Here is a 27,645-nt window from a genome sequence, read left to right on the forward strand (position 1 = left end):
ACGATTTATAATCCCTGCTTCGAACTAACCCTCAGATATTCTGGCGCGTCATCAACCCGCGTTCTTTTCCTGATATCTTTCTTACAAACAATGACAGCAAAGTAGTTCCCGAATAGGACTGTGCTGAACTCCTGACCAACGCTTTCTTGCCTTTCTTTATTCGTGAAAATACCATCTCATGCCCAAAAAATAATTACAAAATTGATAGCACCATGCTGTAAGTACACATCAGCGAAGCTGGTATTTTTCCTTACTAAGTAAACTCAAAACTTTAATCATGTTCAGACCTCATAGAGTTTAATAACAAAATACTTAAAAACATGGCACCCCCTTAAAGCCCAATTTGATCAGCACTCTTCCCGGAATCGCTGTCAACAACCTCTATCCCACATTATTGGCGCGTCGGTAAGGTCGTACTGATTTTCAAGTCTGGCGATCAGTTTTCAATATTGAACTACCACTCAATATCCTTAACAAGCATCGCATGCAAGCTACTAGAGCATATAATTCGCTCTGAGGTCATTCACTACTTAGAAGAAAAGCATAGCATCGAACAGAATACCACAATGGTTATCGTAAGGTTATTCGTCCCAAACACAGCTCGGAGGGTTTATTCATGGCATACTTTCATCAATAGACGCTGGCTTTCAGGTGGATGCTACAGTTCTAGACTTCTCCAAAACATTTGACCGCGTCCCACATCACCGACTGCTAATAAAATTATCAAGTCTTAACCTTCGCAGTGACGTGTTTGAATGGATAAAAGACTTTCTTTCATCTCGAATGCAGTTTACCTCCGGTAATAATTATAACTCTTATTTTGGCTGCGTAACGTCTGGTGTCCCTCAAGGCAGTGTGATTTGTTTTTGTTATTTTCAATTTTCGTTAATGACTTGCTTGCATGTGTTTCTTCCCATATTAAACTATTCTATTATGGCTGTGAGCTTTATGGTAATGTTTCCCGTGACCCCGACTGCTCCGCTTTACAATCCGATCTAACTGCAATAGTTGAATGGGGCTCTTCGTTGTTAATGCCCTGAAATCTATTAAAAAATCTACGTCCTTCAGCAATCATGTAACCCGGTTTCAAAATTCCTACAAGCCAGTCGAACTTACAAACGCATACAAGTACCTTGGACTCCAGTTTCAGTCAGACTAGCCCTAGAATCACCACGTTAATCTCACTCTTACATCATCTAACCGCTCCTTGGGTTTGCTTAGGCGGAATCTTCTACAAGCTCCTGCTCACTTGCGCAAACTTGACCTTACCACTTCGATCCGTCCTAAAATACAGGGCGCATCTGCATTGCGCATTCAAGCCTACCAGTGCCACAGCTTAAAAAGCACGCGCTCAGTTACTGGAACTTTCTTTCCGCCGCAGACTTTCGCGTCTTTCACTTTTTCATATCATCACTTATCGCTTCATGACGATTTCTTTCAAAAGCCCGCCACCAATTTTCCACGCCTTGATCACCCTTGCAAAGTTAAGCGCGCCACTTGCAACACGTCTGTTTTCGCGAAGTCGTTCATTCCACATACGATGGTCAAATCGAACTGTTTGCAATCAAATGTCGCTACCGTGTCTGCCACAATTAAATTTGAAGAGCTAATTCGCGGTTTGAGTTACATCTAACTAAACCCACAGTCCTAATGGTGCCATCCTTTCTTTCTTTCGTTCCTTTTTTCCTGAAGATTCGCCTTTTGTGGTGATTCATTAGGAACTGAGAAATTTTACTGCCATGCATTTGTTTAGCTTTAGAGAGTTGTCAGTATCTATAATTTCATTTTAATGGGATAATGCTTGCGTTGTAATGTGAAATTTCTTCGCAAAATTAAGTAGAATATTGGCGTTGATTTTTTGTTTAGTTTGTTGTTTGTATTTGAGTGTTAGGTTGTGACTATTGTTATTTTTATTGCTCCCTCTTATCTAGTACCCTCGAAAAAGTGTTTTTAAGTGTAATTTTGAATAAACAAGAGACAGGTGAATTTTTTGGAGGGAAAGTGTGCGTTCCCATTTTGCTGCTCATAGTGAGCACGTGACAATTGTCAAAGGGTTGTGCATTGACTGTGGCTTCGTGATGCGATTTTTCTCGTAGCGGCATCTTCTTTGCCGATCACGATTACGAAGATCGTCTAGGACGACGTGCACCACATAGTTCCTTAACACATTAGATCAAAATTAAGGTTCGTTGTTCATAGGCAACGTTAAAGCTAGCGTGCAAAAGGGACCAGCGAATAACGCTGTATGAAGTTTGGTTTAACGTAAGAGTTCTGCTTGACAACCCTGAAAACGATCTTTACTGCTCAGGCATTTTATTACAGTATTTGTCAGTGTAGGGTTTTCTGGCAAAGTCAGAAATGCGTATCCTTCATGTCTAAAGGCGAAAAGATGATGCCGCGGAAATAAAGCGCCTCTAATGAGATGCGAAATGCGATTCTGTTCCCACAGTCAGCGCCAGTAGGCTGCTAAGCTTGTTAAACGATCGTGCAAGTGCGCAGAAAATGTTTCCATGTGTTTTCCATATTTTCCGTGTTGTGAGCAGAAGGCCCCCCATTGAGTCTGAAGGCACGGGTCCCCTTTCCAAACTTCCATATCCTGTATCCAAGACTCTCTGGCGTTTTAGTGGACTCCGCCTAAATTTTACTCAACTCTCTTTGCCTGAGTCAGCATTTCTGTCCAACAGCTTTTCGTGCAACGTTCACTCACTGATTTATAACTTAGTTATGAAGAGTGGCGCTGGTGTGCATCTAATTACATTCGGTAGGAGTAGGCTGCAGCAAACGTCGTCGAGATGTTGCCCTCCAAAACTCAGTAAGTTGGAGTGCAGTCGTGCCCTGTTAATACGACCCCTATTAACATGAACGACACGAGTTATGGACAGTTTTTCTGGGGACCAAACTTTTTCAATGTATTGCGCCTCGTTAATGGGGGACCTCGCTCTCTGGACAATCGACAGGGTGAAAAACCGCGGAGCCCATTAGTGCCCATGTAATTTTGTCTCGTTAGTATGGACGACTGTGAGAGTAAAATTCCGAGTGCCTCTACCAGATGTTCGGCCCCTTGTATTTTGAGTGCAGAAAAACTATGCAAGGCCATGCGAAAGTGCATATTCCGTGGTAAAGGCCTTTTTGTATGTGTATGGCTTTATGTTTTATAGTGATAAGATGCCCGGTCTGCTCGCCAAACCATCTGCCCTCTTTGCATGAATGGCTGCGAAAGCAATTCTTTCTTTGCGCTTCGTTGAAAACCACATTCCGAAGTTGTCAGCCGAGCGAGTACAGAGCTCTTGGGATGTGAACAATCGTAGTAGGAGATGCTTAGTCACACCAAGAGGCACCATTTTGCGGTTCATGGGCCACTAGTTCCTTGAAACGTGCTTCAACCTGCACCGCGTGACTTTAAAGATAATCACGATCAGAATAATACACCTGGAGCTGTCAAGATTGCCTGATTTTCACTGCCCACCACTATGCACACTAGCTGTCCTTAATCATAAAGATTTTTTAGAATATTTGTTGCTTTTTATTTTCATGATTCATTATTACGAACCACTCGTTTTATGGACACTTCTACTCGGGAACTAAGTGTTCATGCTAACGAGGCCCTTCTGTACTTCAGGCACTTTTCACCGGAGTTGTAACACGACCCCAATCATTACATGCAGTAAATACAGAATTAATTAATGAAGTACAACCGACCCACCAATTCATCAGTTAATACAATAAATACTAAAATAAGTGCTTTCTGCAGGGTTCATACTGCAATGTAGAGGATCGGGTCTTGAATAGGAGCATGATAATCGCTTGAAGGTGTCCAAATAATATATTCTTTATAAGATATGAAAAGCTTCTTAAGATTGCACCTTCTCCATGGTGAAGCGACAGCCCTAAATATAATAAATACGCGTCTTTTCTCCAGTTTTACACACAATTGTATGTAAAAACCACGCGTGTCTACTGCTTCTGCCAACAATTCACTGATAAAATTGCAAAAGTTCATATTGGCATCAAAAGATGTCAAAGTTTTACGGTGGTAGAGATGTGGAACGCTCTCAGCGGGCTAACGATACCGCCTTTGTTACTTTAAGGCGTTGTAACCAGCAGCTTTAGCCTTAATTATAGTTAGGTGTACCGCCACTAAAGAGAATCGGCCTGAGCCGTAAGAGACATATAAGCCTGGCGCCTGATGCAAGCATAGGGGCTGACAAGCGCCAACTTAAAACGGCACATTTACTGCAGAATGCTGGTATTAAATACGCCACCGAAAGAAAAGCAAAAGTCACAAAAAAATTTGAAACAGTGCATACACTTTCGTCCCACGAAAAAACTTGCATCCAAAAAATCCATGTTCTTACCAGGTGGTGGCACAAAAAATTGTGTGCCTACGCATCTCACTCCTCTCACCTCGTCGCACATATTTTTTTCTTTATCGCTTTTATGCCCCCCAGCATGTGTGACACTTACTGCAGCTGATATAATTTGTTACAGCCTGCCTATATGTAGCTTGGGTCTCTCAATAAAAGAGACCAGTCGTCAGTGGTGTCATTTCCTGTGTGTCTCCTTTGTGACCCGCTTCTGTTGCGCTAACTTGTTACCGAAAAGATGCACCAACTAGCCCAGCAACAAATTTTGCTTGAACCTATGTACTGGATCGGAATGCTCTACTCCACTGACACCCCCTTACAATGTTCGGCGTTTGCTATGAACTCAGAAACCTGGAATTCTCCACACTGCAGAGCGCGTATGACTGGCCTGCCTACTTGCCTCAGCAGAAAGAGCGAATGTGCGAAGGGGTTCAGTTCCCAAAGCCGGGGCCATAACGGGAAGAGGTGAGGGACAAAGGCACATAGTTATTGCGCGCAGGCCGAAAGCATACCTAGTAATAATTAAGTAGCCATTCGCGCCCATCGTCCGTCCACCAGTGCGAGAAGCGCCTCGCGAGGACAAGCGTGGTGGAAAAGTGACGCCTCTCCTCTGTCGCGGACGCGCCTTCGTCTCGGCCTATACGCTCCGCACCGTGGCTGCGGCACGCGCCAAACGCAGCAGCGTTCAGCCACCGAATCCCCGGCAGCGTGGACAACGTCGCGGACGCAACAGAAAAGTTTTCGGCGTTCCGTTGGCAGCCCTGGGCGTGTATTCAGGGGAGATGGGGAGCTAGGTGCTGCCGCCCGGCGTGTTTATCTCCGGCCTCCTGGCCCTACGCGAGAGCGGCCGCGGCGAGGCCACCGCATGCGGCCGTTTATGGGATGCCGATGCGGCTCATTAGGCACGCAGGAGGGTGCGGTCATTAAGTCTGGACGAAGTGCGGCGCATGCGTAGAACGGGATGTCTCCCCCAAACACGCAGCAGCCCTAGTCCTCCCCACGCCTCGCTTCTGTCTCCTATCCCGGCCTTTCTGCTGGCCTCTGCGACACAAGTATTTCCCTTTCTCCTACTGACTCCTTTGTCTGACCCTCCAAACATACCTTGTTGTTGTTATCTATGCATTCGCAGCAGTGCCAAACCAAACACTAAATGCCGCCTCCAGCACGTGGCTTCGCGGAACTTTGTTTTCCCGAGCTCATGTTGCGCAACACATCCAACTCGAAAAAGAGGCAACCGCAGATAGGGTAGTTCATGCTCCCCGCCTTCCGTCATTAATTCCCCGAAAAACTGTGCGTCTGCATTGCAGTGGATTTCAGTCGCTGAGACGCCATGACTTCCGTACGAAGTGATACATGGCCGTTTTTCCTCGTGCTTAGCTATGCTCTGTGCATGTCGTGTTGCCGTTGGGGCTGATACAAAACCGGGTGAGAACGGGGTGAAACACCACCAACAATATTTTCGCAACGAGATATTTATTTCAGGAGCATGTTAACCATCCTACCAGCAGCGACCCCAGCAAATAAAGTACAATATGACGGAAAATGAGAGAACGATATTGGAATAGGGCTGAGTTACGCGCATATGTTTTCCAAACATGTCACACGACGACCACTGTTAAAGAAGCTAATATCTGCTAAACACTAGTCGACTGGATTAGCACATGTGAGTCCGCACACTTTCCTCGGAAACGCTAGTGCGTGCGATATAGCGTCGAAGTAGCAGTCGACGAGACACAACGCCCATGCCAGAATTGCCGTATTCGAGATTTGAAGCAAATGATGAGCTGTGGGCAAGAATGACGTAAAGAGATGAGGTGCATTTGTCTTGAGTCCATTTCACTTCTCATCAAATTCTCAGCAAAATATCCTTGTGCTTCAGAACTTTTTGTTGTTGTTGGCAGCATTCTGCGCAACTCTAATCACAATCCTTAGGCGCCAGTGTGGCTTTAGTTCTCCCCAGGCTGAGCACAACTCTAAATGTTGCCGAAGAGATGAGTTGGGAGTAGCAGCAAGTAGACTGCCAGTGCTGAAATATATTCGTTTCCGGCTTCTTCAGCACGAGATCAGCTGACAAGCCATGCAGTCTCGGTTTGCTGCAACCTGGACCCCATCTTCTGGTAGCGGGCTGCCCGCAAAACTAGCTTCAGCTTTATGCAGTTATGTGGATTAAGAACAAGCCACCGCAGGCTGCACACATTCATTATTCAAAGCCGCACACAACTGAGTGAGCTTTTTGATGATATACGATGCCTACATTTGGGCGGAAGAAAAACCAGATGTGTGGGCAAAGGGCGTTATACTCGTTGCTTGATACTGAGAACGAGAAAGCTTTACTAAAATGAAGTTGTCAGCGAATATTTAAAGGCGTGTAGAAGCTCTGTGACAGTTGGCCTGCTAAAACGTAGTTCAGCCTTCTCCGCCCAGAACGCGTAATTTTCACTCTCGCATCCTTAACACCGGTCATTCGTTTCTGCTTTGAGTAAGTGGTCAATTTCAAGGTTGTAATGTTGGTCGGTACATGCGAGCAATAAAAATAAAACATTACAAGAAACGCGACTAAAACGAAACAAACTTCGTTAAAGATAGCAAGTAGCACCTAAAAAAAACAAGAAAGCTAATGCACAGTAATACTGCACACACTACATCTATGCAGAACTTTGTACCACTGCCTGAAACAACAGACTTGGCGAGTTGTTGACTTTGTGAAGCACCTAATACTTGCTAGAAACATATGTACTCATGATCCCATTCACACTAGTTGTGACATTATCTATAATGCCACAGGCAGCTGCAAAAGTGAACAGTAGAAAGGAGCTAGCTTGCATTATTCTTGGCTATTACACATTTCTAGTGTTTGCGCATGCTTTTAAACTCTGCTGGGAAATAATTGAGACACCTGCAGGGACATATTAATGCAATGCTGCAGCCATGACTGATAGCCCAACATCGCGCAGAACTAGTTTCAGTGAACGCAACGCTGGCAGTACGCGACCCCAAGCTACGCATCAAGAATAAGCATTATGTTCGTACTATAGGACGCCGCGCCATTGTTCGTCAAGAAAAAACCGGCGGAAATAATTTGCAGCTCGAGCGGAGAGCCTATTCAGGAAGCGCAGCGTGTATAGAAAGGACGCCGCGATAATAAGAGCGCCAGCTATAGCATGCACCTCTCGGTGTGAAGAGCTCACTATCTTTACAAGTCAAAAGCGAAATCTCACTACATTCAAGGGAAGGCAGCAGCAGTGCTGCAAAAAATGCACTGCAAAATAAGAGAAAATTTCTTTCTCTTTGCAATAATAAACGTACGCTTGCAAAGTCATGCGAATGGAACTGATGTCCTGTGAGCTGTGCTACGCTGCAGCACCGTTGGTGTTGGAGCTCAAAATTAAGAGGCTCCAAAAAGAGAATCGGAAAGGTGGGGTCAAAGCAGGGAATTATTGAATGAGGCTGAAAACGTCAAGCAGTTCTTTAGGGAAATCTCAGTGGTGGTGGGTTGTGAAAACATTTATTGAGGCAGAAAAATGTTGCCGAAGATGGGTGGGGCCCTTAGCCCAGGGCTCCAGTGAGGTCAGCTGCCTTCGCTCGTTCCACTAGGAGAAATTGGTCATGCGGTTACTGTGAACTCCGCCTACAGGCGACTAAGCGTCTTTATATTAGCAGCCTCTTCACAGGTATTCCTAAATAAGACAAGAGATTGTGCTCAAAGCACATTCCTCATTCGGCGTTGAGAGTGGCTTGATTTACTCGGTTATGCTGGGAAGTAAGCTCCGGCCTAGCGCGGCACCTCCAAGCGAGCCAGAACGTTATGCGTCTTCTCTCCTCATGCTACATAATGCGAGCTGCGGTAGCTGTAACAAAGTACGGAAGCCGCGACGTAAAAATAATAACGTCATAGGAGTGATAATAAGGAAAACTTTGGGCTTGTTGGTGCATAACTTATGAAAAAGACAGCGCATGAAGACAGAACAGTGCAGAGACAACACAGGACGAGCGCTAACTGACAACTGCAGGTTTATTTGAAACCCACACTCAAGGAAACCAGTGAGTATGTTCAGCCACGCAGCAACAAACGGAAAGATTAGGACGCCGATACAGTTGCCAAGAAAATATCACATGTACAATAGTTCAGAGCCCCAGACAAAAGGAACAACAAACACCCCCTTTGATCTTTAACTTTCAGCACGAAGAAAAATTTACTTTGAAATGAGGAAACAAAATTCTTTATGCAAGAGAGCAAGGGAAGGTTCGCTAACACACTTGTCCCTTCCAGTCCTTTGCTTGTTAGACGCCTCATGAATTTATCTGGCAAGCTGGTCTTTGGCGCGGCCAACAACCTTAGTTTTGTACAAAAAAGGACGGCACCCGCAGTCCCTACAATGCATGGGCAAGTGCCTACCGCTTACACTCTCGAGTGAATTGGAATGCTCGCGTAAGCGATCATTCAAGGATCGGCCAGTTTGGCCTATGTAGACGCTGCCGCAGCTTAGAGGGATTTCGTACACAACGCAAAAAGTGCACTCAACAAATTTAGTAGCGTGCTTGATGTTGCAAGCTGGTTTCTTGGCAATATTCCTGCTAAAAAGAGCGCAAAGACTTGAAAGCTTTCGGGGGGCTGTGAAAACCATTTCTACTCCGAATTTTCCACTTACTCTTTTTAAATTATGTGAAATGCTGTGGACGTAAGGCAGTATTTCAAATTTCTTTTTCTGATTTTCTTTCTGGGAACCGGACAGCGTTTCTTCTCGACGTAATTTCTTCATCAAGGTTTCTGCCACTGCCGTGAGAACTGACATAGGAAAACCAGCTTGCTTGAGTCGCTCAACTTGGAGGTCAACACTTGAACCCACTCTTCGCAAACAAGACTTTAAAAGCTCGGCTCTAAAAGACAACGAAGCTATTCCTCTTTTCACGAGTTTAGAATGCAAAGACTCAAACGGCAACACAGCCTTAGTCGAGCGGCGGCTGCGTTTTTATGGAGGAAAAACGCTAAGGCGCCCGTGTGCTGTGCGATGTCAGTGCACGTTAAAGATCCCCAGGTGGTCGAAATTATCCCGGAGCCCTCCTCTACGGCACCTCTTTCTTCCTTTCTTCTTTCACTCCCTCCTTTCCCCTTCCCTTATGGCGCGGTTCAGGTGTCCAATGATATATGAGACAGATACTGCGCCATTTCCTTTCCCCCCAATACCAATTATTATTATTATTATTATTATTATTATTATTATTATTATTATTATTATTATTATTATTATTAGTCGAACGTGGCACATAGGCCCAACAAATGTGGCTGGTGTGGTTAAAAAACAATCTCAAACATAAAAACTGCAGTGAATGATGTTGTGGGAGCTCGAAGGTGATTTTTAGGCCCATAGAAATGAAAAAGCATGAAGAACTTTGTCAGCGATAGAAGCGATATTGTCTTCCGTTGGTTGTAAAAGGACCAGGAAGTCGTCAACGTACCTAAAAGCTTTAGTAACGGGTTCAGTGTTGAATTTTTGGTTTAGAGCGTGGTCAAACCTTGCCAAAAAAAAAAAAATTCACACAATGCATGCGCCACCCAAGAACCAAAACATATTCCACTTTTTTGAATGTAGAATTTGTCCCCTCCGGAGGTTTCTTCGCTCTTCGGTTCTTTCAGGCCGCCGGTAGGTCACTGGAAAAGAGTTACTAAGATCATCAAGGCGGAGTGCTGGCGGCAGGTGCGCCTTTTAAATGAGTGGTTTAGGGATTTGTGCCTGATACTGGGTGACTCCGGACCCTCTGGGCAAAAGCGTTTGCGCAGCTACCAGAGGACTGTGCGCGCTGCTACGGATTTATTAGGGCGAGAACCCTTCTAAGCGTTTCAAGAACAAGCAGCAAAGAGAACAGCTACGGTTCCTGTCACCTGTATGGGAGATGCCTCGGTTCCTTCAGAAATTCTAAATGTACTGCAACGCGGTCCTAAGTTTGCCTTGGAAGCAGACGACAAGAAACATGAGTGGTTGGCCGCGGTCCGGTTCTTGCATGGCGCCTGTACTGTGTGAAATATTTTTAGTAAAGCTTTACTGCGCTCTAAACCAAAAATTCAATACTGAACCCGTTGCTAAAGTTTTTAGGTACTTTGACGACTTCCTGGTCCTTTTACAACCAACGGAAGACAATATCACTTCTATTGCTGACAAAGTTCTTCATGCTTTTTCATCTGTTTCTATGGGCCTAAAATTCACCTTTGAGCTCCGACAACATCATTCACTGCAGTTTTTAGATTTCAGATTGCTTTTTAACCACACCAGCCACATTTGTCGGGCCTATGTGCAACGTTCGACTAAGGCTGTGTTGCCGCTTGAGTCTTCGCATTCTAAACTCGTGAAAAGAGGAATGGCTTCGTTGTCTTTTAGAGCCACGTTTTTGAAGTCTTGTTTGCACAGAGTGGGTTCAAGGTTTGACCGCTAAGTTGAGCGACTCAAGCAAGCTGGTTTCCCTATGTAAGTTCTCACGGCAGTGGCAGAAACCTTGATGAAGAAATTACGTCGTTAAGAAACGCGGTCCGGTTCCCAGATAAGAAAATCAGAAAAAGAAATTTGAAGTACTGCCTTACGTCCACAGCATTTCGCATAATTTAAAGAGAGTAGCTGGAAAATTCGAGTAGATATGATTTTCACAGCCCCCCCGAAAGCTTTCAAGTCTTTGCGCTCTTTCTAGCAGGAATATTGTCAAGAAACCAGCTTGCAACATCAAGCATGCTACTAAATTTGTTGAGTGCACTTTTTGCGTTGTGTACGAAATCCCTCTAAGCTGCGGAAGCGTCTACATAGGCCAAACTGGCCGATGCTTGAATGATCGCTTACGCAAGCATTCCAATTCACTCGAGGGTGCAAGCGGTAGGCACTTGCCCATGCATTGTAGGGACTGCGGGTGCCGTCCTCTTTTGTACAAAACTAAGGTTGTTGGCCGCGCCAAAGACCAGCTTGCCAGAGAAATTCTTGAGGCGTCTAACAAGCAAAGGACTGGAAGGGACAAGTGTGTTAGCGAACCTTCCCTTGCTCTCTTGCATAAAGAATTTTGTTTCCTCAATTCAAAGTAAATTTTTCTTCGTGCTGAAAGTTAAAGATCAAAGGGGGTGTTTGTTGTTCCTTTTGTGTGGGGCTCTGAACTATTGTACATGTGATATTTTCTTGGTAACTGTATCGGCGTCCTAATCTTTCCGTTTGTTGCTGCGTGGTTGAACATGCGCACTGGTTTCCTTGAGTGTGGATTTCAAATAAACCTGCAGTTGTCAGTTAGCGCTCGTCCTGTGTTGTCTCTGCACTGTCCTGTCTTCATGCAATGTCTTTTTCAAAAGTCATAAGAGTGTGAATAATACTTGAATAAACATGTACGTGGTGCGAGTGAGGAATAAGCCAATGTAAAACTGCCCAAAATCAGGAAGGAACCACAGGCCAAATATGTTCCATCATGCTGTTAAAGGCTGATCTTAGGATAAACGACGCTGTTACGTTAATTTCCTTTACAAAACCGGGGGTGGATGAGTAAACTGCGTACTTCAAAAGCCCTGCAGAAACCTGTGATTCCCACTACCTTCATCACATTATCGCATGTACAGGACGACCCGGTTTTTTGTGACCATTTTCATTCATTTGTCCCGTCGTGACGCTGTTTCGCTCTCTCTGCCGTGCATCAACCAGCCATTGGTGGCACTCCGACCCGTTTCTGCCTGAAGCAGCGGAATACCCTCCACTCAGGGCCAAGAGTGACGGAAATATCAGATCGCCGCGCGCAAACTTAGTACTAATTCTCGTATACGCTTGGCTTCGATTGAGATTTGTGCCACGGACTGATGGCCGCTTGGTCGTAGCCCATGCTAGGACGGCTGCAGGGCACCCATAGTGGTCAGGCGCCGCAAGCATACCGCGCAGCATGGTCCCATACCCAGCGGCCAAGGCTCCGCGGTGCTGACCGCAGTCGAATCCACGCGGTACAGCACTCGCACAAAGAATCTGCCGGCATTCGTACGTATCACACATAGCCACAGGAATACCACAAGCCAGAAAAGTGGGTGGAACAGCAATTTGTTTTGCATTTCTATCCACATAACACGCATTTTTTTTTCTATTTGTAAGCACCTATGCATCTGAAACCCCGTGGATACAGGTGGCGTTCAGCTGCTCAGCAAGGGTATGCTCCTCACTTATCAAACGGCCACAGCATAAACGACTCGTACAATACCATGCATCAAGCCACAGACATACTTTTTTATTACAAAGCACATATTTTTCCTACAATGTTGATTTATATTTAATGGCAATGGTCCTCAAAAGTAGGTCCACGGACACAAAAGTGTCCTTATGGCAATTTCAACTACGCCAATTCTTTGATTTTAGGGGTTTGGGCACCGCGGAATCGGTTGAGCGTTGTAGTTATCCCTCGAATGTTCGATACTGCAGAAGCGGTCAGTTTTTCTCTTCTGTCAACAACTACAAATACTTAGGTGTAGTGTTAATATCTCACCTCTGATGGAACGAGCACATAACATACGTCGCAAAAAGGGCATGCAGAGGCTGGATTATTTGAGATCTCTGAGACAGTCAACGCAAGAAATAAAAAAGAGGGTAAAGCTTTCATTAGGCCCATTTTTGAATATGGCTTCATTATATGGAATTCGTGCACTCTGGGTAACATCAAAAAGTTAAAGGTTTGTACTTAATTCCTTCAGCTGGCGTGCATCACCGAGCATAGTTCTTAGACATTCGAACTTAGATTCATTGCAAATTAGACGCTCTAGAGAAAGATTGAGGTTCATGTATTTACTGTACCATAATAAGTTAGGCGCAGACAGGAATATGTACCCTTAATCAGCCATCAGATGTCCAACTAGAACAAACCATAAAGAAAATGAATTTGCTTGCCGGACGAATGCTTCAGAAATTCATCTTTACCGCAGACGGTCCGAGATTGGAACTCGCTAAATCAAGTCACTGTGGAAAGCCTATCGGTCGAGTCATTTTGCGGAGCGCTGGGGCAAAACCCGTAATCTGTTCCCTTTAATTCTGGGGTGTATAAACAGAACCATGTTGGTGTTACCATTTTGTCCTGTTCTCTATTACAACGGCGGTGTACAAGTAGCACGGGTGTCCTTACAGTTCTACATGTGTATTCACAGTGAAAAATTTCTTGCGAAGCTGAATTTACGCGGTGTTCTGATTGAATCATTTCGTATTGTCCTCTCCTGCCAAAGGCCTTTATTCAAGGTTGGCAGTGTTTTTTCAAATAATTAAATAAATAAAAAGAGAAGATGAAAGAAATACAGACACGAAAATGACCTTCCCTGTTGTTCGCTAAACATAAACCACATTCAGATCAGTTAAAGGTTATACTAAACGAATTTCACTTCGGATTATAGCCAGTTGTATAATTTTTTTATCCCAAAAACTTGCGAAGGTTACTCCCTACTCGCGAGTGAACGTTCTGGCCACAGCCGTTCTAAATTATTTTGACGTCGCGTTTGTCGAAGTCTGTTCAGCAGTGAACTGGGATGCTAAGATTTTGATGCCTTTTTGACGCGCCTTGACGACTTCAAGTCCAAACCTCAAACGGTCACACACATTACACGGGTGTCTACGAAGTCGTTCTGCCGGAACCAAACTCATCGTTTGCTTCCACCACGGTTTAGTGTGCGGGAGATACGGACAATTGTTGACGCTTGCTTCATTTCGCGTTAGCATCATATCGCTTCGCTGTTCCCATTTAAGGATTTTCCATTCCCGACTCCTCGTTTTGACTTCATGGTCTCTCATCTCGGAGTCATCACGCCTTGTTTCAATGGCCTCTGTTTCTTGTTCCCAGTACGCAGGGTCTACATCGTTATACCGTTTCCACTTCACTTCTCGTTCTCGATGTGCAGAATATTCACGCATGCGACGACGGGCTGCAGAATCCATGGTTCGCGCTGCAGCTGTTTTTCCACATCTCGGCATTGCACGGCGCTGCAGCTGATTGGCCTCGGATGGTTTGCGCTTACACTGAGGCCCCTCTTTCTTTGAGCGAGCAAGCTTCGCCATAGGCAAAATTCTTGGACCTCAAACGTGTCGTTGGTGCCATCTCTAAGCACATTGTCGGAGCTAAGGCGAGGAAGCACCAGCTCCGACAACATTAAGGTTAATAATAATAATTGGTTTTTGGTGGAAAGGAAATGGCGCAGTATCTGTCTCATATATCGTTGGACACCTGAACCGCGCCGTAAGGGAAGGGATAAAGGAGGGAGTGAAAGAAGAGAGGAACAAATAGGTCCGTAGTGGAGGGCTCCGGAATAATTTCGACCACCTGGGGATCTTTAACGTGCACTGACAACATTAAGGTTCTAACTGTTTTTAATTGCGCTGCTCGTGCTGCGGCGGCCTAGCCCAACTTCCTCTTTCTTGTCCGGCGCCGTGTGCCATGGCCTGCGAGCCGAGCACGGCGCAAGGGGCGCTACAGGGCTCCCCCGGTAGAGAGGAAGCCACAGGATGCGCCCAGCGGATGTGCTTAAAGGAAGGTGCGCACAATGGTGGCGCAGTCGAAGCGAGAGCGAGTGTAGGGCTGACGGGCAGAGCAGTGGCAATGTAGGCTGGTTTGAGTCGGTCAGCAGCCACGACGTCTTCACGGCCGTTGACGTCGAACGTGAAGGTCTTCTGCGCACGATGGAGGACGCGGAACGGTCCATCGTAGGCCGGCGTGAGGGGCGGACGGACGTGGTCACGGCGGATGAAGACATGAGTGCAGGAGGCCAGGTCCTGGCTGACGAACATGGACTGAGGGTGACGGGCTGCAGGGGTGACAGGAGTAATGCGGCGAAATGTGTTGCGTAGGTCTCGGATGTAGGTGGAAGCGTCATGGATTAACGGATGGGAGTAAGGAGAGAAGAATTGCCCAGCGAGACGGAGGGAAACACCGTAGACTAGCTCAGCAGAAGAGCTGCCGAGGTCAGCCTTCAGTGCCGAGCGAATGCCCAAGAGGGCGAGGGGAAGGTGGCCGGACCAGCGTTCCCTTGGCTGATAAGTGGTAAGGGCAGCCTTCAGTAGTCGATGCAGACGTTCCATCATGCCATTGGCCGAAAGATGGTAGGCGGTCGTATGTATGTGGCGGACGCCCAGGATATTGGCAAGGGCAGTAAATAGGGCCGATTGAAGATGGCGGCCGTGGTCGGCGGTGACGACAGACGGGTAGCCGAAGCGAGAGGCCCAGCCGGCCATCAAGGCCGAGGAAACAGTCTCGGCTGTAGTGTCAGCAATGGGCAACGCCTCGGGCCAGCGGGTGAAACGGTCCACACAGGTGAGCAGATAAGAGGCCCCAAGTGATAACGCGAGCGGTCCAACAATGTCTATGTGAATGTGGGAAAACCGTGCGTCCGGCGGCCGAGGAGAGACAGGCGTGACGGTACGCCGGTAGCCGGTGAACTTTGACACGCTGGCAGTGAAGGCATGTTCGCGCCCAGTGGCGGACGTCGGCATTGATGCTTGGCCGAAGGAAACGAGATGTGATCTGCTTCTGTGTCGCACAAATACCTAAGTGACTCATGCAGTGCAGTTTATCAAAAATGGTGCGGCGGAAAGCGAAAGGTACGTAGGGACGCGAGACGCCAGTAAATGTCTCGCACGTAATGAGCTTGGAGGAAAACGGCAGTGGACATTCGGTGAAGGACAGGGACGTGGATGTGGAGCGAAGACGATGCAGCTCTGGATCATTGCGCTGTGCAGCCGCTAGCTCCTCCATGTCCATTGGTGATTCGGACGCCATGGCACTATAACACGGGAAAGCGCATCAGCAGCAGTTTTCTCCGGGCCATAGACGTACGGAGATTCACTGTAAACTCGGTGATAAAACACAGTAGGCAGATCTCGCGTGCAGTGTAGGTGCTGTGGTTACTTTGGAAGACAAACGTCAAGGGCTTATCGTCCGCGATGGGGTGAAAGTCTCGGGCCTCCAGGAAGTTGCGAAAATGCTTGATGGCGAGGTACACAGCGAAGAGTTCTCGACCGAAGGTGCGGTATTTAATGTCAGGTAGGTTCAGCTTTTAGGAGAAGAAACCAAGAGGCTGTCATCTAGAGACGAGCTGCTCGAGAACTGCGCCGACGGAAATGCTCGAGGCGTCGGTGACGAGGTGCAGTGGAGCGTCAGGAACTTCATGTATGAGGAAACTGGCTTCTGCGAGCTCCTTTTTGGCAGCAGAAAATGCAGCTGCAGCGTCTTCAGTCCACTCAAGTGGCGCAACAGAATCTTTTTTAGTCGCCAAATGATCGGTCAGAGGCTTCAGGAAGGAGGCGCACTTCGGGAGAAAGCGGCGATGAAAGTTCAGGAGGCCCAAGAATTCTCTGAGCTTTTTAAGTGACGTGAGGGCGGGAAAATCTTGAATGGCTTTGACTCTGCTCTAGAGAGGCCGAATACCTTGTGGAGTGACAAGGTGGCCTAGGAACTCTATTGTAGCAACGCCTAAGAGGAACTTGTTCGGGTTGATGACGAGCCCATATTCATCAAGTCGGTGGAAGAGGGCGCGCAGATGAGCTTTATGCTCAGAACCGGATGAACTTGCGACGAGGAGATCATCGATGTAAGCGAACACGAAGTAGAGGACACGCGTAACCTCCTTGATAGTTGGCTGAAAAGTCTGTGCGGCGCTGCGCAAGCCAAAACGCGTCCGCACATACTCAGAGGCTGAACGGTGTGGTAATAGCCGTCCTCGGAATTTCAGCGGGCTCCACGGGAATTTGATGATAAGCCTTCACGAAGTCAATTTTAGGGAAGATCGTGCACCCAGCTAGATTTGATGTGGAGTCCTGTATGCGAGGGAGTGGATAGCGGTCTGGTAATGTGTGAGCATTGAGGGCGCGGTAATCTCCACATGGTTTCCAGTCGCCCGGATCTTTCTTTGGCACCATGTGAAGTGGTGTTGCCCAGTTGCTGGAGGAAGGGCGTACTATGTTGAGTTAAAGCATGTGTTGGAACTCACGGCGAGCGATAGCGAGGCGTCCTCCAGACAAGCAGCGAGGGCGAGCAAACACCGGAGGTTCCGAAGTCACAATGTGGTGAGTGATCGAGCGCTTCACTGGTGACTCTTGGGTGTGCGGCTTTGTCAGTTTGGGGAAATCAGCGAGAACTTTCGCATACGGCGAAACAGCAACGAGAGCACTAATCTCCGTCGCCGCAACGGTGGAGAGCACGCCATTCACGAAGAGGTGCGTGCTGAGATCTATGAGGCGATGAGCTTGCATGTCGGCTGCTAGGTTTAAGAAGCTAAGGAAGTCTGCGCCGTGAACAGTTGCGAGACGTCAGCGATAGTGAAGATCCAACGAAACGTGCGGCGCAATCCGAGGTTAAGCGTAAGGGGCCGTTGGCCGTACGTGCGAATGGGCGAGTTGTTGATCGCTTGAAGTGGGCAGTTCTGTTCGTAGCGACAGCAATCTGCCCAAGTGGCCTATGACGCTGACTTGTGCTCCCGTGTCGACCAGGAAACGAGTGCCAGTAATCTTGTCCGAGACGTAAAAGAGGCGGCATGTCCGTCCACCCGCACCACTTGCCGCCGTCAGTGGCCGGTCGCAGCGTTTCCCGACCAGGAGCACGGGTGTGTGCACTTGCGGGCAGAGCTGCCGAAAATACGGTGGCACCAGCATACAGCCGAGGGCAAGGCGTTGGGCCGCGCGTAAGATGGCTGGGGCTCTGAAGAACGCGAAGGTGGCGGGGAGCAGCGGCGTGACCGGAAATTCGGCGACGAACGGCGTGGTAGGGGCGCGAGGACATCAAGCCGCCTGGCAAAAGCATCAAATCTGTCGGAGACAAGGCGAGGAAGAACATCATTAGGATGACATTGGTGTCCTGTTAATCAAAATGCTCTCGAAACTGTAATATACAGAGAAATGTTTGTGTCTTGGTGCCTTCTTGGTGCGGTTGTTTACATTGTATATTACTGCAAGTTAAAACTACTCAGGGCCAGAGATGGGCATCCTCACGAGGGCAAGCCCTCATGAGGGCGTCCTCACCCTCACCTCATGAGGATTTCACTCTGTGAGGTGAGGGTGAGGGAGGATTGGCACATGAAAATTCGTGAGGACGAGGGTGAGGGAGGAAAGGCGTGATGAGGTGAGGGTGAGGGAGGGAAGACATGATGAGGTGAGGGCGAGGGAGGGCAAGATGCACGGTCTGAGGGCGAGATTGATGGCTCCAACCGTACTCCGGGCTATCGTATTTAGATTATGCAGTTTGTTATGAATTCACGTTTTAAAGCGCTAGTTCTTAGGGTGAAGGGTCCCGGGGAAGACGTAGTTTCTGCAGTCTGGAGGTACACGAGGCGATCAAGAAAGACGGGGAGACGAACCTCTTCTCGAGAACGTCGCGCGATATACTGGCAATGCTATGCCGTAAAAAGCGCCCTTCAAACTAAAAAGCCTATTTTTAGAAATTATGTAAATGTTTAGGTGAAACACCCTGTATAGTGCGCTAACGAGTATAGGCACTGGTCTGGCCGTGCTGGTAGCCGCCGGTCCAACGAGAACCGTGGTACCGCAGTCAGCATTTTCATTATTAGCCCCGTGTCTGTCGGATCATCAGTGCAGAGCAAAGCATGTAGTAATTATACCTACTAAGGCTATTGAAATCCCAAGTCCTAATAAGCCTTGTTTCCCGGAACGAAGTCCGATTTCACCTTAATGAGGTTTCAAAGAACTGGCTGCAGCGTAAAAATACTTCTACGAAATTCCACTGCCATATCAAAGACTGTTGGCGGGGTTGAAGTGGAATTTTTTCACTCACACGGTGGGTAGTTAAGTACAGTCGTATCTCTATTTTTCCTTGAAGCGCTGTATAGGAATGCGGTGCCGCAATGTGGTGGACAAAGCCAACCACTGTAGTCTGACCATGGAAATAAAGCAGCAGCTTAACCACCATGGTCTGAATTATCGCTCGCTCCGATTTTCTAGGTACGATGTGCTAAAAATGAAATAGGTGTACTGCTCTCTAAATAACAGGAACATGTCGGTTTATTTCTGTCCCTGGTAAGACGTGTGACCACGTAATCGCGCGCCTGATTTTATGAACAAAATTTCTTGCAGACATGGTAGGGAACTGACACTCAACGTTTGGCGAGTTCGGAGATGTGCAAGCAAAAAAATCACGGGCCGTTTGGCATGGCATTAACCACGAAGTATCGGGTGCTACCACGTACCGCCCTAGTTTTGCACTTGACTTTCTATGCTTTTTCTTGACCTGCACTGGCTTACTTCGGTTGATAAATCATATAATGGAAGTCTGCATAATATTGCATCATTTTAGTCTTGTACTACGGTGGAATTCGTCAGTTCTCTGCATTCACACATCCATGGGAGTCTTGATTCCGCTCCTGGCGCAGACGTGCAGTGGTTAAGCTGCGCGCCACTGCCTTGAGACGGCAGATGCTGCCATCGGTGGGGCTTATGAGACCCATGTTGTTCCTGAGGAATCTCTCGCGACTAATGATTAATTGAACTGCCACAGTGGGCAGTTTGCTCGGAATCCGGTGGGCAGCTTGTGATGACGTCACAACGTCACGTGACTAAGGTAACCCACGTAGTAGAAGCAGGCTTCAGACAGCAAGGCAACCGTTTTCCGGTGAGTGGAATCGCTAGGGCACTAAAATGGCAACCACAGGAATCGTTCACTCCAAACATCGACGGGGGCGGGGGGGGGGGGGGGGGGGTGTAATTACCGTTATTGAGACCAAATGCTGCATTACAGTGACCCGTTTGATTTTCAAGTGGCATGAATAATGTTTTGTAGCGAAAGCTACATTGGCCACGAACTCGCAGTTTCGCCGTGCTCGCATTCCCACCGTGGTCGCACCGCACCACGTGACCAATCACGTGACTGGTCACGTGACCAAGCGAGTGACAAACCACGTGACAACAATTAGTCAGACAAGCAGACTAACCTGGTCTTGCAATCAAGATTAACCAAGGCTAACCAAGCTATGCCTTAGCTTTCGCTACGTATATCCTGGCATAGCCGAGCTAAGCCACTGCCAATTTTTATTTTAAGCAACAGCATAAGAACCTCACCGCAGCGGAAAGCCGGGATCGTACTGGGAGAAGACACTAAAGAAAAAAAAACTTCATAGCTGGGTGAACGGGAGCCGAACCCGCGGCAGCTCTAAAAATCAGTTCCGCTAGCCGCTGCTTTGAACTTCTACGCCATCGCCACAGCTTTTATTAATCATCCATTTATTGCATTGAAAATATATTATATTTACATTAACTAAATTATTTACAAATCTTTTCGGAAATGCAACGAAAAACATCACAAAAACACAAATCAGCAGAGTACTAGACGCCAGGTAAGGCTGAGCACGTCACCAAGAGAGAATGCCACTCTGTTTTAAAGTAGGACAGTTCATATACTTCACTCAGATGTACGATCAGTTGGGAGAAATCTTAATATCCTGCCTGTATGAACTGCCAAGCTCTTGAGCTGTGCTTGCAATGTCGTCGTCTTTGTCACGTACCGGCGTTCACGTGTGCTAAACTGCCAGTCTCTCACGCTTTAGGTTAAAAGCGTGGTCTTCATCATCTTCCATGCGTGCGCGTGGAAGCGTCATCAGACGATGGTGCAGAAAAGCGCACGAAATGGCGGGAGACTTAGAAGCAGTGAAATTCAGAATACCCGGTGCTATCGCAATGTCATCGGGTAATGGTAATTAAGCGACGTACAAACTTTCCGTGTTCTGGGTCTATTCTGTATTTAGCACTTATTGTAATTGTTGTGGTAAAGGCTACTGCATTGTTTTCTAAATATTCCTGGCATGCATTAGTTTTTGTACAAAGACCACAGCGCGCTGACTCATTTTTGCAGTGCATATAGATAACAAAATGCTATAAGCGCAGCGCGTATGTATGCACACAGTGCGCGCTAGAAGTAAAGACAGAGGGATATTTTGAGGCTAAACTCGTAACTTTCTCGGTTTTGTCTCACTTAATAGCTCTAACAATACACACACATGTACACGGACGCACAAAATATATGGATCTAGCCTCTCGTCCGATAGTGACTTGAGGGCTTGTCTTATATGCATATTACTCAATAATATCGCCAGAAGTTGCCGACTGCAAAAAATAACTCGTTTTAAAACGACTGTTCATGAGGGTGAGAGTGAGGGAGGGGCGATGATGTGAGGACGAGGGCGAGAGAGGGCCAGCAAATTTGGCGAAGTGAGGATGAGGGTGAGGGAAGGCCATACATTCAAAAGTGAGGGTGAGGGAGGAAAAGTAAAAATGAGGGCATTTGCTCACCTCTACTCAGGGCCCGATTGTGAAGCCAAGGGAAGAAAGGAGTCAACGGTTTCTGCATAGGTGCCTTACCGCACGAGCACATTATGAACCGCTATTTTTTGTGCTTTAGGAAGCATCCCCTACTGTAGAATGAAAAGTTTGAAGAGATAGACTAAGCGAGCACGAAAAAGCAAGAGAATTTCTCCTTGGCGTGCGTGCGATGACAGATGTTTCATTGCTTAAACCCTAACCTGGTGATACAGACGCAACACGTAATTTGATGCGCACCTCCACCTTCAACTGGCTAACGGTTGCCCTAGAAGAACACGCAACAAAATTTTTCAGCCGTGTTCTTGTTCAAAACGGAGCAGTGATGCGGCAAGAAAAACATCAGCCCATGCACACCGACAAAAAGTAGCGGCCGAAAGGAGCAACAAGCTTAACGTGATTCATAACCCGTTTTTTTTCCAGCTCTGCTGTAGGTATGGATAAAAACAGTTGGAGAACCAACTTCAGAAATCTACAAAACTATATTGCCGTCTCAGGCCACACTTGCCCACAGCAAAAGGAAAGTAAAAAAAAAAAACATGGGTGAAGTATTTAAAGCAAAATTTCGCAAAACGCACTAATTATGCACATGAAAAACAACTTTTCAAGTTTACGGGGTCACAAAGCCTAGAATCTCGCCAGTTCTTCGGAACAATTAGCCTTGAGATTTCTCGTAAATTTTGGGCAGTGGCTAGTTAATGGGTCAAGTAACCTCGGAGGTCATTTCATTCCTTGAGGACAAAAAGATAGGTAATTAAAAATATCGGCTCACAGGACTTCACCAAGGATCCAATTAAGGTCTCCATCCCACCGGAAGGACAGAAGACTTCATTGCACGCGATAATGAATCCTTCGGATTTTTGTCGGGCCTGCACTCTAACCAGTACCCGATGAGCGAACTCTGTTTGCTCCAATTATATCGCTATTTATTGGGAACCCTGTTATTTATATCTGATGCTAAAATTTCTGGTCTTTAAACGGTAGAGTACTAAGAATCGTCATGAGTTTGAGACCATAGTGAGTGCGTCGGAAGACACGAAAATTATAATCACTAAGACGGACATGAAAGAAAGTTAATTCAATTGACACTTGTAAAAGAGGAAAGATTGGGACATGTATGTATGGGTTTACACCTGCTCAGAGCACGCTATAAACGGTCTTTTTTTCTCCACACTGTATCCATGGTTTGCAGTTCATATAGCCCTACCGCGTGTTACATGCACCTGCTTCTGTAAGTCGTATCTTACAATTAGGGATCCCCGATGCATGTCTATTATAGGCTGATAATAGGAACCTGCGGCATTACTGCAGCTCTGTTTTATCAGGGCGTACGAAGAGTTCTGCTCTCACCTGCCGATACGTTCGGCCGACGACACAAATATCTTCTGGTATGGCTCTTGAACGTAATCTGGAGAGCACAGTCTTGTTGGCGTGAAGAGGCACTGCAATTTTTTTGTCAGACCTTGAAATGTGCTCCTATACTAACTAACGTCTTAATAAACCCACTGTAGACCGATGAGTTTGTAATGAGAAAGTATAGACGTTTTTTAAGGTGCTAAAGAAACGTGGTTTTAGTTAGCTTGAGCAGCAGTAAGGTTATTCTTCCTCACATTATAATCGTTGTAAAAGTAGCCTGAGTATTCACATTCCTGGTACCGTTCCATGTCACGTGCTACTCAACCAAGGACAAATTTTTTGTGTTCTAAAAAAAGGGGGGCGGCAGCGTACAGTGTCTTTTTCATTGCTGTGAAATAATGTTAGTCAAAATACATAGCTATAGGCATTTTTCGCCATTCTATTGTTACTCCAGTATTTCCGCTTCTCTAAATACATTTTCCGGTGATCGCAGCACAAACAAGCAAAGTAGTTGAGTACAGAAGGACAACAAATTGAAAACTGGTGAACGGAGAAGCAGATAACAGAGTTTAAGTCTACAACTCTCCGAAAAACCAATCAAATTGACAGTTTTCTCTGCTCTGCTTAATCGCTTCAAAGAACTATTTTGTAAGCTTGAAGTCATTCCAGTTCTTGAAACACGAACTATTTTTTGCCTTGGGTTTCAGTGTCCGCACATATTAGGATTTTGTTTTGTTTCGTCAGACAACCAGGCTTAATGAGCGTTCCCAGGCTCCACTGGCTTGATTATAGGAGGCATGTGTTAGAACCGTTTGCGGCTAGTAATAATCTAGCGTTCAGTCCAACTTTGGTAGCTAAAATTTTCGTCTTCATTTTACCTTGGCAGCGATGGTTGCATAGCGAAAGCCGGGTATTTGTTTGTCTACCCCGTATTTTTAGAGATGAAGAAAGTAATGCAATACGTCATTCTCGAAGCTTTTTGATGTGTACTTAAAAAAAAAGAGAAAAGTAGAACAACTTATTGCAAGCTTTAGAAACTTAAAAGCTTTCCGTTTTCCGAAAAGACATCGCAGTTCTTGTCGAAACAAATACGTAAATCATCTAACAATCGAAGGGCACAGTAATAATTTTGTAACATAAAAACCAAGTTGTAGACACCCGAAATTAAATGTGCGCACTGTTTTGCTAAGAGAAACGATTTGGCAAGTTTTATGAATCGGGTATTATGAAGTATTATGAAGTTTCATCAATCAGGTATGAACTGATGATAATTGTATCAGTATTAAACAAAAATCAGTTCTAAGGTCTACACCCTTATAAAGCTTGGTACTCTGACTTATAGCCATCACGTTGTTATCAGACCACGTGGCTTCTGTTAGAAAACACTTTTAGCCGTCACTTAGATTTATCCAGGTTACAGCCAGGGCCGGAATGAAAAAAAACTTATCCGCGCTTTCCTTCCTGATGACTTCTGGGAGTGATACTTTTTAACAGTGAACCACAAAGGCTACGCTGTGATGCCTTACGCGATGAATGCAGTTCTCGTGACTGTGCGGTTATCGTCCGTACGACTACATGTCCGCGAAATGCAGCTGTTCGGAACTAGCCGCAAGCCACCACCCCTCTCTAACGCAGCCACGAGTACAGCAGATTACCCATCGCCACAGAACATGAGCTCTGTGACTCAGATCAGAAGAAAAGATAAGAAGCAGCTGCCGCGCTCGGGAAAATTCAGAAAAATGGGAAAAAATAATGGCAAAGACAACGTCACACTGAAGTAGAAAAAGAAAAAAAAAGCCTACTCTGGTCGGTGCACGTAAGTAGGCTTGGAATGATGCATTATGGCTTTAGTTTGCATTCGCTGCTCTCTTTGCGTCGCTCGTGCCGCCTCTTTTTCATGCAAGGGGGAAAGGGTGTCGTATACTCACGTAAGGAAAAAGCACAGGCTTAGCGCTGACAGCCTGAGAGTGCGATACGCGGCCAGCACCAAACAATCACTGCGCACGGAGCCCATGCGGGCAGAACAAGAAAAGGGCGTGCACTTGCTTGCGCCGCATATCGTATACCCGACTGCGTCCAGTGCCGCCAGCAGCCATGTTTGCCTAAGGACAGGCTTGGCTCGCAAAGGCGTTTTCCCCCTTTCACTGCTTACTTTTGTGTTTGACTCTCTTTGAAAACGGTATTCCATACTGCTCCACAAGTTCTGCAGAGAAAGGTAGAGCTCTAGCTCGCAATGAATTGTACACATCATGATGCATGCACTGTTTGGGCGCCTGAAGATCTCTCACGGCCCCGCAGGCAGGCTCTCCCAATCTTAATCTCGAACTTCGGCACAATGAATGCTGACGTGCCAGCTTTCTTTCAGATAAACACTTCGCATTAGAAAGTGCGTATATATATATATATATATATATATATATATATATATATATATATATATATATATATATATATATATATATATATATATATATATATATATATATATATATATATATATATATATATTAAAAAAGAGGCATGACAGGTTTTTTTTTTCTAAAAACGACGCAAGATACAGCACGCGGTCAAACTCAAAACAAACTCAGCGCATGGCGTGCGGTGGCTACACTGTTCACTTATTCAGTGCTCGTATTCCACCAATTTTGCAGTGCTAAAATCTTTTCAAAGTTTCAGGTTGTTTCAGTTTCAAGCAAAAAGACTATCCTGCCAGCCCAATTAGTTCCAGTATTTACAGAGCAAGTGAAGTAGTGAGGGAATATAATGCAGACAGATAAAAACGCAAAAAAGACGCAATTAGTATTGTTCACCCGAAAAATTAAGATCCGAAAATATGAGGCGGTTCTTCCCGAAGAAAGGGCGGGTCATATGCGGCTGCCTCCTACTTGGTTACTGTGCGGGCGACTACGCACGTATTCTGGCAGATTGTCACTTTAATAGAGGGTACGCAGAGACATGACCATGTCAGAAAGAAAGAAAAAAAAAAACTTCCCGTCGCAACTACTTTGCAGCAGTAACTCGAAGACGCGTAGTGTGCGCCTTTCGGTCGAAGAGGCGTCAAACGATCGCAGACGCCACAAGTTCTGGGAGCGTGATGGGAGCTGACAGCCAGTGGGCGGCGACGCAGAGATGGCGCCACCTCTCCGCTCCGCTGTTGGCATAGCAACAGGCCGCGACGCTCTCTGGTGGCCCTGGGGGGAGAGGGCCCGGGCCCTTCGAACAGCTCTGCTCATTCAGCACCGGAGCGTTGGACACGGCGGTGCAACTTCCCAAGTTCGCCTCGAACTTCGCTCCGAACTTCTGGACGGCGGCGGCCGGCCGTTGATCTCCGAGCAAGCCGCGCCGCCTAGTGCCGCGCCGTTGACACGCGGTCCCCCATGATGATTTCTGATTAGGCGATTAAAAAAAGTTAGCTCTGTAGATCTAACGAAACCAGTCGGAAGAAAGTGTTGCCCGAAAATCGGCGTGACATGGCCTTGGCGGCGTTTTTACTCCCGGCCCTGCTGCCGACTCTGGTGATGACTGAACTGACGACCAACGCGCCGGCTTGGGACGGCGCTTGGAACAACACCACTTCGGCGCCGCCGGGGCCTAATCGCACGTACCAGGACCCAACATACTACTCTATTCACTACCGAATCATCGGCACCATCTTCCAGGGTGTCATCTTCGCCGCTGGCGTCCTGGGCAACATCATGGTGGTCATCGTGGTGATGCGCACGAGAAGCATGCATACTCCCACGAACTGCTACCTGGTCAGCCTGTCCGTGGCGGACTTCATGGTCCTGGTGTCGTCGGTGCCGAACGAGATCATCTCCTACTACGTGCTGGGAGACGAGTGGATCTGGGGCCGCGCCGGGTGTGCGCTCTTCATCTTCCTCCAGTACCTTGGCATCAACGCCTCGTCTCTCTCGATCACGGCTTTTACGGTAGAACGCTACATTGCCATTTGTCTCCCCATGAAGGCGCAGACCATGTGCACGGTCAAGCGCGCCAAGAAGATTATACTGGGCGTGTGGCTGTTCGCCTGCACCTACTGCTCACCCTGGCTGGCCCTCACCACTACAACAGCTGTCTACTACAAGGGCCACGACAACATTGAGACCTGCACATTCGCCCTGTCTCGACACCACTACCGCAGCTATTTCTTCGCTGACATCATACTTTTCTACGTGGTACCGCTGCTGCTCTCATGCGTTCTCTACGGACTCATGGCCCGCGTCCTTTTCCAGTCAAACTTCGACTCCAAGGCGAATGGCACCACGGACTCCAAGAAAAGCTCCTCCAACAGCAGCTCCAGGGTTCAGGTAAATATCTTCTGTTAATTTCTTCATCTACTAAGCACTGAGCTCCCGCAAAATCCTTTACCAAGCAGCCCTAATCTCACGACGTGTTCGACGTTGACGCGTGAGCACACTTGGAAGAAGGGCAGATAGAGATGGCTTGAAATACAGTGGGCCACCAAAGATGCTGCACAAATTATTTTCAAGAACTGTTAACCTGCTTTGGTTGTCCTTTGATTTGTACCTGCGCAGAATCTAACTGTTTTCTTCTCTCGTGGGAATGTTTTAAGCGTAGAAAAAGTTTTATTAACTAGACAAGCGTTCCCAAAACGGTAGTAGCGGCAACAACGATAA

General features: G+C 46.8%; 2 protein-coding genes across 3 annotated transcripts in view; one reads left to right on the plus strand and one right to left on the minus strand.

The window, feature by feature from the left end:
* Positions 1-27,645, minus strand: part of LOC144114182 (uncharacterized) — a 208,048-nt gene that overhangs the window by 156,055 nt on the left and 24,348 nt on the right. The window lies entirely within an intron of this gene.
* LOC144114181 (thyrotropin-releasing hormone receptor-like) overlaps positions 26,244-27,645 on the plus strand; it is a 297,562-nt gene continuing 296,160 nt past the window's right edge. The window contains exon 1 of the mRNA XM_077647759.1: positions 26,244-27,315. Coding sequence (XP_077503885.1) covers positions 26,479-27,315 — 837 coding nt within the window. The 5' untranslated portion in view covers positions 26,244-26,478. The remainder of the gene's footprint in view (positions 27,316-27,645) is intronic.

Source organism: Amblyomma americanum, chromosome 1 (assembly GCF_052857255.1).
Source record: "Amblyomma americanum isolate KBUSLIRL-KWMA chromosome 1, ASM5285725v1, whole genome shotgun sequence".
Lineage (NCBI taxonomy): Eukaryota > Metazoa > Arthropoda > Arachnida > Ixodida > Ixodidae > Amblyomma > Amblyomma americanum.